General features: G+C 50.5%; 1 protein-coding gene across 1 annotated transcript in view; it reads left to right on the top strand.

Moving 5' to 3' along the window:
• Nucleotides 1-8651, top strand: part of Rhcg (Rh family C glycoprotein) — a 24089-nt gene extending 15438 nt beyond the window's left edge. The window contains exons 4-11 of the mRNA XM_028754871.1: nucleotides 212-359; nucleotides 1232-1398; nucleotides 2114-2251; nucleotides 2440-2576; nucleotides 2841-2965; nucleotides 3137-3210; nucleotides 7089-7295; nucleotides 8244-8651. Coding sequence (XP_028610704.1) covers nucleotides 212-359; nucleotides 1232-1398; nucleotides 2114-2251; nucleotides 2440-2576; nucleotides 2841-2965; nucleotides 3137-3210; nucleotides 7089-7271 — 972 coding nt within the window. The 3' untranslated portion in view covers nucleotides 7272-7295; nucleotides 8244-8651. The remainder of the gene's footprint in view (nucleotides 1-211; nucleotides 360-1231; nucleotides 1399-2113; nucleotides 2252-2439; nucleotides 2577-2840; nucleotides 2966-3136; nucleotides 3211-7088; nucleotides 7296-8243) is intronic.
• The last annotated feature ends 192 nt before the right edge of the window (nucleotides 8652-8843 follow it).

Raw genomic sequence — 8843 nt, 5'->3', positions numbered from 1 at the left:
AGAGAGAGAGAGAGAGAGAGAGAGAGAGAGAGAGAGAGAGAGAGAGAGGTGGAGTGGGGTGGGGTGGGGTGGGCTGGGAGATAGGTCAGGAAACTAGGTCTGTTCTGAAGAATCAGAGAGCTAAGCGTGTGTGCACATGTGTGGGGTGGGCAGTGTTATGAGGAATGAGGGAGACAGGGTGCCTGATCCTGACAGGCCCCTTGCACTCCAGGCAAAGGATGCAGGGGGCTCTATGACCATCCACACATTTGGCGCCTACTTTGGGCTCACAGTGACCTGGATCCTACACCGAAAAAACCTGGAGCAGAGCAAGAAGAGACAGAGTTCAGTGTACCATTCGGACCTCTTCTCCATGATTGGTGAGAACTAACAGCTGCCACGTTGGTGAGGGCAGCCATGAGGGGTGGGATGGTCCGTGCTGGTGAGGGCCACCGTCGAAGGCTGCCATATTGGTGAGGTCTGTCACCCGTAGATGGGAAGCTGCTATGAATGAGTAAGGGCAACTATGAATAGTTGAAAGATGGCCATCATGAGTGAGAGAGGAACGGCCATCATGAGTTAGAACCACCACGATGGGTGGGGACCCCTATAAATGGATGGGGACAGCCATGAACGTGTGAAGGTCTGCCATGATGGGTGAGGATTGTCACCATCACCCCTGAGCTCCACAGAATCAGTGGGTGACTGCTAGTTCTTGGGGAGGAAGGGGAGAGTGAAGGAGCCTGTTGATACTTCTAAAGTCCTAGGTGTCCGATGCTCTCCCTCGTGGAGTTAGCAGTTGGCCACACACATCCTATATGTTCCCTAGACTGCCCCAAGGCAGACAGAATGGAAGCCATGAATTGGCCCACTTGGTCCCTGTGCTGGGGCAAGGTGTGCATTCCAACTCCTTATGTCCGTCCCTTCATTTCAGAGAACAAAAGTCGTTCAGATCCAGCCCTTCCTTCCATCGCCCCGTAGACTGAGAGATGGTAGTGCCATCAGATTATCTGTCTACGGGGCGGGGGGGAGACTCTCCCCCATGATGCTATGAGAGCAGGGAGCATGTAACCAGCCCTAGTGGTCAGGGAGACAGGGTGCTTTGTGAAGTGCTAAGGGAGGCCAAGCAGGAGCTAAGTGGGAGCATGTAGAGTTCTCTGGAGCTGAAAGGCGGTACCTCTGTTCGGGGTGTGTGAGCCTGGCCTAACACCTCTTCTCCTGGCCCCTGGCCTGTGTATATTCTCTGACGCAGGCACCCTCTTTCTGTGGGTATACTGGCCCAGCTTCAATTCAGCCAGCTCCTTCCATGGAGACACCCAACACCGAGCAGCCCTCAATACCTACCTCTCCTTGGCGGCTAGTGTGCTGACCACAGTGACAGTGTCCAGTATCATACACAAGACGGGCAAGTTGGATATGGTAAGCAGGGGCCTTTGTGGGGAGGGACAGTTCCTACTGTCGTGCCCTGCTCACACCTCACTGTGCCAGGCAGCTTCTAGATCGGCATACCCAAACCTGGATGCTCAGAGCGGGCTATCCCTGCCGGCTATCTTGTTCTTCCCACAGCCTGAAATGCTATTAGCCAGTTCCAGCTGAGTGTCACATCAGGCCTGCCTAACGGAGTTGCTGGTGGGCGGCGGGGGTTGGGGGGATGTCCCCTCTGCCAGGTCTTCATCCTCCTGACACCACTGGCCTTCTTGGGCTTTATAAAGCTGCCCCAGCCCACACACTTAGAGGAGCCAGCAGCACAACGCCTGCCACAGCTGACAAAGAAAATTGGTAGCAGCTTGGGCATGCATGTGGCCCACACATACCTTCTGTAGATATACAGTGCACTCAGATATGCTGTTGGTCCCCAAGTAGACATGGAGAAAAAGGGAACATGCAGATAGGTTTTAGGGCCCATTGGTATGTCCAGCAGCACACTGACTCATGGACACAGAACGGATCCAGGCCTACTGGAGGTTGTGGGTGGCTCGCTTGCAAAGCTGGGACCAAGGCTAACCCCCCTCTGCCTGCTCCTGGCTTGCTGAATCTGAGTTGTTCCCAGCTTCCAACTTTGCACAGTGTGTGAGCACAGGCCGTGTTCTTCGAATGGAACTGAGAGTTTGCACACGTTGCCTACCCTGCCCAGGTGCACATCCAGAATGCCACACTTGCAGGTGGGGTGGGTGTGGGCACAGCCGCGGAGATGATGCTCACACCTTACGGCTCCCTCATCGTGGGTTTCTTCTGTGGCATCTTCTCTACCCTAGGATTTGCATACCTATCGGTGAGGACCTTTGGGCTGTGGCTGGGGATGCTGTGTGTATGTGTGTGTTGGGGGGAGGGTTATGTTCCTGATAATAGGGAGACACAGAGGGAGGGGGTGAGTCTTAGGGAACCCTGTGTTTTTGATGGCCCCCAATGCCCCTGCCTCAGCCACAGCCTGAGCAGTGCCATCCTCCCTCCTCCCCCTAGCCATTCCTGGAGTCCCGCCTTCGCATCCAGGACACATGTGGCATTCACAACCTGCACGGCATCCCTGGCATCATAGGTGGCATTGTGGGCGCTGTGACAGCGGCCTACTCCTCTTCTGATGTGTACGGAGAGCCAGGGTAAGTGAGGAGGAGGTGTGAGTATAGATTACCTTCTTTCCTTCTCTATTCCTTCTTCCTCAGGGACCAGAGGCATCTTCCTCCTTCTCGTTTTCCACTCTAGGCCATTCACGGGCCTCTCTCCCCACCCTCAGACCCACCACAAGAAGGCAAGGAAAGAACAGTCTGGTCAGGAAGGTCTAGGAGTTCAAGAGCACATCTGTTGGGTTGCAGTAATCATGGCCTCTCCATGGGGCCCTCACTTGCTTCCTGTCTGTACCCCAGGATAGTCCATTCCTTTGGCTTCGGGGGTTATAAGACGGACTGGACCAAGAGAATGCAGGGCAAGTCCCAGATATTTGGCCTCCTCCTGAGCTTGGCCATGGCCCTGGTGGGCGGCATCATTGTGGGTGAGTGAGAGTGGCCAGACCAGAAAAGGCGGGATCTTGGTGGGAGACTAAGCAGGGAGGACCCAAGAGCATGTCTTAAGGGTGGGCCTGGGAAGGAGGGAGTCCAGCTGAGGGGAAAGTTGGGATAAGCTATGGGTGTTTTCTGACCACTGTGTTCTCCAATCTCTTTAGGATTCATTTTGAAATTGCCGTTCTGGGGACAAGCTGCCGATGAAAACTGCTTTGAGGACTCCATCTACTGGGAGGTAAGCTCTAGAGACCTGTACCTCTGCACAAGGGTAGCTGTACCCTCTCACCTTGCCTTCACCAACCATGACACCCATGTAGGGCACAGCATCACTCATAAATTGAAGACTCTTCTCCCTACCCTCCTTCCTTTCCCCTCTGGACCCCAGCTGGCCTTTGTATACTTTTCTGTCTGCACGACTCTGGGAGTGGAGTCACGGGAGCAGCCTGCCATGGGACTTGAATCTGGAGTGTCAGTGTATTCTAGTCAACTTTCACAGTCTGTCCCCAACCCTGGCAGCATCAGTGTCACTTTGTAATCCTAGCCTAGGAAGAAGGCTGGGGCAAAGGGATCTGAAGTTCAAAGTCTTTCTTAGATACACAGTGAGTTTGGTATGATATATGTGACCCTATCCGAAAAAAAAAAAAAAAATTGTCTTACCCAAAAGTACTAACAATCTCTGAGTGATTCTGATAGAAGCCCCATCTGAGAACCTCTCTGTTAGGCTGGTGGCTCTTTACCCTTCCTGGTATCTGCGAGTCACCTGGGAAACCTGTAGAGCAGTGGTTCTCAACCTGTGGGTGTGGATTGCAACTCCTTCGGGAGTCGAATGACCTCTTGACAGGAGTCGCATATCAGATATCCTATATATCAGATATTTACATTATGGCTCATGACAGTAGCAAAGTTACATTTATAAAGTACAAAAAAAAATAATTTTATGGTTGGGGGTCACCACATAGCATTAGGAAGGTTCAGAATCACTGTACCGGAGTTTCTCAGAGCTTCCACTCAGCAGCTTGGGTTCTGCTGGTCTGGTGGTGCATGGCTTGGATGTGAGAATATTTTGTAAAGCTTCTCAGGTGACTCTGAGTCCCATCTATGTGAGAGAATCAGAGTGGCGTCCAACCCCAGACTCCACAGTGATTACCTTAAAAATTGCTCTTGATACCTGCCAATGGGGCTTCATTCAGAAGGTCTGGCAAGCTACAGGTGGACAAGCTCCCAGGGAATTCTGCCTCAGAAGCCAAATTCCACCGTATTCCACCACTTTAGCCCATCAGTACAAAACCCAACCTGAGAGGTGTTCCAAGAAATAAAATACCAGAATACAGCAGAACTCTCTCTCATTGTTTCTCTATATCTCTGTCTGTCTGTCTGTCTGTCTGTCTCTCTCTCTCTCTCTCTGTGTCTCATTCATGTTTCTCTCTCTCTCTCTCTCTCTCTCTCTCTCTCTCTCTCTCTCTCTCTGTCTCATGTGTACACACAAGTGTATGTGGGCAAACACGTGCCACAGCACTTATGTGGAAGTCAGAAGACATCTGTAGGAGTCAGTTCTTTTCCACCATGGAGGTGCCAGGAATTGAACTCAGATCATCAAGCTTGACAGCAAATTACCCACTGGGCAATCCTTCTGTCGGCCCAGAATTTATTTCAAGCAAACAAACAAACAAATGCCCTGATTTGGGCCTCTTGTGGCATCAGGATCTCTCTCTCCAATCCACTATTGTAGATGTTTACCTGCTCCTTTCATTATGAGAAAGAGAGAAAGAAACAGAGAGAAAGAGAGAGAGAGAGAGAGAGAGAGAGAGACAGAGAGACAGAGAGACAGAGACAGAGTCAGAGAAAATCTAAGGATGATGTGTGGCAGTCAGCTCTCTCCTTCCATCATATGGGTTCTAGGGATGGAGCTCCGGTCACCAGCCTGGTGGCAAGAGTCTACCCACTGAGCCATCTCACTGGCCCTAATTTGCTTATTTTAAATTATAAAATTGCTAAAAGCTCATTACAGAAACTCTGGGATTAGATAAACGTGTCTAGAATGCATGTAGCTTAGTGATAGAACACAAGTCACAAAGCATAGGGTTCAGTCTCACAACACACATACACTTACACCAATCACATACACACTGGCACAGTCACACACACTCGCATACACACTCACACAGTCACACTCACACAAGTCACATACACACCCACACAGTCACACACACACTCATGCAGTCACACAGTCACACACACTCACATACCCACACACTTGCACTCACACACTCACACACTCATACACACTCACAGACACACAGACATATACTCACACACACAGTCACACGCACTCACTCACACACAGTCACACACACAGTCACACACATACCATAGACACATACACTCACACACAGTCATACTCTTACACACACATGTACACTCACAGTCACACACACTCTCACACACAAACACACACACTCACACACACTCACACATTCACACACAGACACATTCACAGACACACACACACACACAGACCTACACAGTCACACACAGATGCACACACACTCACACACACTCATGCACACTCACACACAGACACATATAGTCACACACACTGACTTGCACACACTGTCACACAATACTCACATACACAGTTACACACACTCACACACAGACACACTCTCACACACACTGTCACACACACTCACACACATACTCTCTCACACACTCACATTCACACACATGTACACTCACACATACACACACATACGCACACACACCCTCCTTGAAGCATCACTACTACTTTTAGTATGTTTCCTCTCGTTCTTTTTTCTCTGTAGGTTTTTCATACACAGATGAGATTTGCTTGTTTATCCTGCTCTTTCTCTCTTCCTATCTGGCATACTGATTGCCCTGTACTATCACATGTCAAATAGAATTTCCTTTTTTGAGCATGACTGTTTTCATCCTATCTTTAAAGTCCGCAGAAACATAATCTGAGACACCACAATTAGAAACACTTGGACAATAATACTAATAAAATGGACCCAAACATCTCCAAGCATAAGAGTTGCCTTGATTTACCAACTTATCTACTATTCCTGTCTGTCTGTCTGTCTGTCTATCTATCAATCATGTACCATCATTATCGCCTGTCTAGAATCATCTATCTTTTCATGTGTCTGAGTGTGTATCCACGCATGCTCACACAGCTATGTATGTACCCGTGTTCATCTGTCTATCCTCTGTTTCTCTGCCTAGTCCTTTGAAGCAGGATCTCTCCCTGAACCTGGAGCTCACATTTTCACAGCTAGGCTGGAAGTCAGCAAACCCTAGTGGTCCTCCTGTCTCCACTCCTCTTGGAACTGGGGTCACTCGCCCGTGGAAGATACCTGGCTTGTTACATGGTGCTGGGACTGAACTCCAGTTCCTCACGATTGTTCAGCAAGCGATCATAACTACTGAGACATCCTGATTTGTTCCAGCTCATCCTGATTTGTTCTGACCTTTGTAACTAATGCCGAGCTCATACCTCCTCCCAGATTCACACTTCAGCAGTACTATATTATGGGAAATATCTAAATTGCTGGATGTGAAAGCTGTCCCCACACCCCTGGGTTGTCTACCTGGGCAGCAAGAGGGCTTCCCAGAGGAAGGGGGGCTCAACAGCTGTTAGAAGGTGGGCTGAGCTGCCTCACCATGCTCACCTCCCAGATCCATTTCCAGTCTTTGCACTCCCTTGTTCTACTTTCGGATGTGGCTAAGGTTCTGACACACCATACTGCTCACCTTTCAAAAACGGGCGCCACCTCCCCGAACCTTCAAGCTGCTTATCTGAGTCCAGAATGCAGTCTGAACTCTTGTGTCAGCCCATGCTTACCCAGCTGCTGTTCTTAGGGCAAGGACCTGCTTGGTTCTTGCTGTGCCCCAGCATCCCGGGCAGTGCCAAGCATGACAGCGCCAACGGTGAAGGAAGGGCAAACTATAAGGGAAATTCATACCATGCGGTCTTCAACATGCCCACAAGGTGGCGCTCGACACACAGCATTTGCAGCCTTTTTCTCGCCCCAACACTAGTCCAGTATTCCACTAGGCATCCTGGACCCTGAAAGTAGCTTTCTCTCTCCACAGGTTCATGAAGAGGTGAACACTGTCTACATTCCTGAGGACCTTGCTCACAAACATTCTACTTCTCTGGTACCTGCAATGCCTTTGGTCCTTTCAACAGCTTCGGCATCCATGGTTCCTCCAGTCCCCCCGACACCTCCAGTATCCTTAGTAACTCCAGTAACTTCAGCATCCTTGGCACACTAAACTCCTGGGGCAGGTGAGAAGCAGGTAAGCCTTATCTGTGGGGGATGGTGATCTGCTTTTCTCAACAGAGGCCCAGGTCTCAAAGCCAGATGCCATAGGAAAGAAACAAACAGCAAGCATGAAGAAATGGAGGCGTGAGCGGAGGTGGAGGAGGCAGGCTAAACTGGAGGAACATATAGAAAGAGACCCAGCGACACACTTGGCTTTGTGACTGCTGCTGCTTGACCTGGAGAGTCTCTTTGGCCTAGAGATCAAGCTTCAGTCTCCTCTTCTATGATCTGGCTTTACTTGGTTAGATCAGACTAGACCTTCCCTCCTCCTTCCCCTCTGTAATGCACAAAATATTGATGGGGTGCTGTAATATCTATCCAAACCTTGAGAAACTTCCAGGAAGCAAGGTAGTTGTTTAACCTCTTGTTCATATCCCAGCCTAGCCTGAAACTAAGTATCCCCCTGCCTCATCCAAATGCTGGGATTACAGATGGGTGCCACCAAGTATCCCCAACTATCCCCATCCCCTTTTAAAGACAGGACCTGAGATATCCCAGGCTGGGTTTGAATTCACTAAGTAGCAGAGGATGCCCTTGAACTACTGATCATCCTGTCTCACCTCCCAAGTGCTGGAATTACATGCCTTTGTGCATGTTTAGGCAAGCATCTGAGCCCAGCCCCTTTCTTTCTTTTTAAAAGATGAAGAAATTAAGGGACAGGCTCTTCAAGCCGCATGGCTAACAAGCGAGGGGAAGGGGGCCTCAAGGTCACTGCCATTGATAGTATAAGCATTTAACGCCCTTAGAGACCAGAGCTTGAAAGCAGCTGGGTCTAGGGTAGAAAACAGGAGAGAAGGTTTTAGGGAGGACCAAAGCCAGACTGTGGCCATTGATGCCAGTGTTCACCTCATCCAGAAAAGGTGCCAGGAGGCTGCACAGCCTTGGTAGGGACACACTGGCTGCTCTCCCTCTCTCCCTGCAGGCTTCACAGATTGTCCCCAAGCTCTGGAAAGAGCTGGGGCTGACATAGCTGGGAGCTCAGGCACAGGGCAGCGGAAAGGCCCACTGGCCTGACTCCAGCACCTCCCACACCCCCTTCATCCCAGGGGGCTTGCCTGAGAATGGAGAAGACTGACAAAGTGAGCTCCAAGCCAGGGTCAGCTGCAGAAGGTCTGCCCCTGCCTGGGGTCATGATGCTCGCATCCTGTGAAAAGCAGCGTGAAGAGAGGCTGAGGTTGGGGGTGGGAGGGTGGACTTGGCCGCCCTGGGGTACCCCTTCTTAGGCTCTTCCAGCCTCTGCCTGTTCCCCAACAATATACTTCCCATGTTCCCAGGGGCCCGAGATCACTCTATTTTGTGTAGTAAATAAATGATGTTGATGCTCTTTGTAGACCTGGGGTGGATGCTCTGGCATGACCCCTGTGAGGTATATACAGACCCAGAGGACCTGGCCTCCTGCCTGGCCTGACCCTTGTCCAAAGGGCCACTCTATCTCTACAAGAAAGTCCACGCAGCCTGGGAAGTCCAGGAGCTCAGCCCTAGACTGCATTCTTTCCCCCCAAGCACCCCTCTTCCTGTAGGG

The sequence above is a fragment of the Grammomys surdaster genome, unplaced genomic scaffold (assembly GCF_004785775.1).
Source record: "Grammomys surdaster isolate TR1022 unplaced genomic scaffold, NIH_TR_1.0 126036, whole genome shotgun sequence".
Taxonomy (NCBI): domain Eukaryota; kingdom Metazoa; phylum Chordata; class Mammalia; order Rodentia; family Muridae; genus Grammomys; species Grammomys surdaster.
This window is presented reverse-complemented; position numbering and strand designations above follow the sequence as displayed.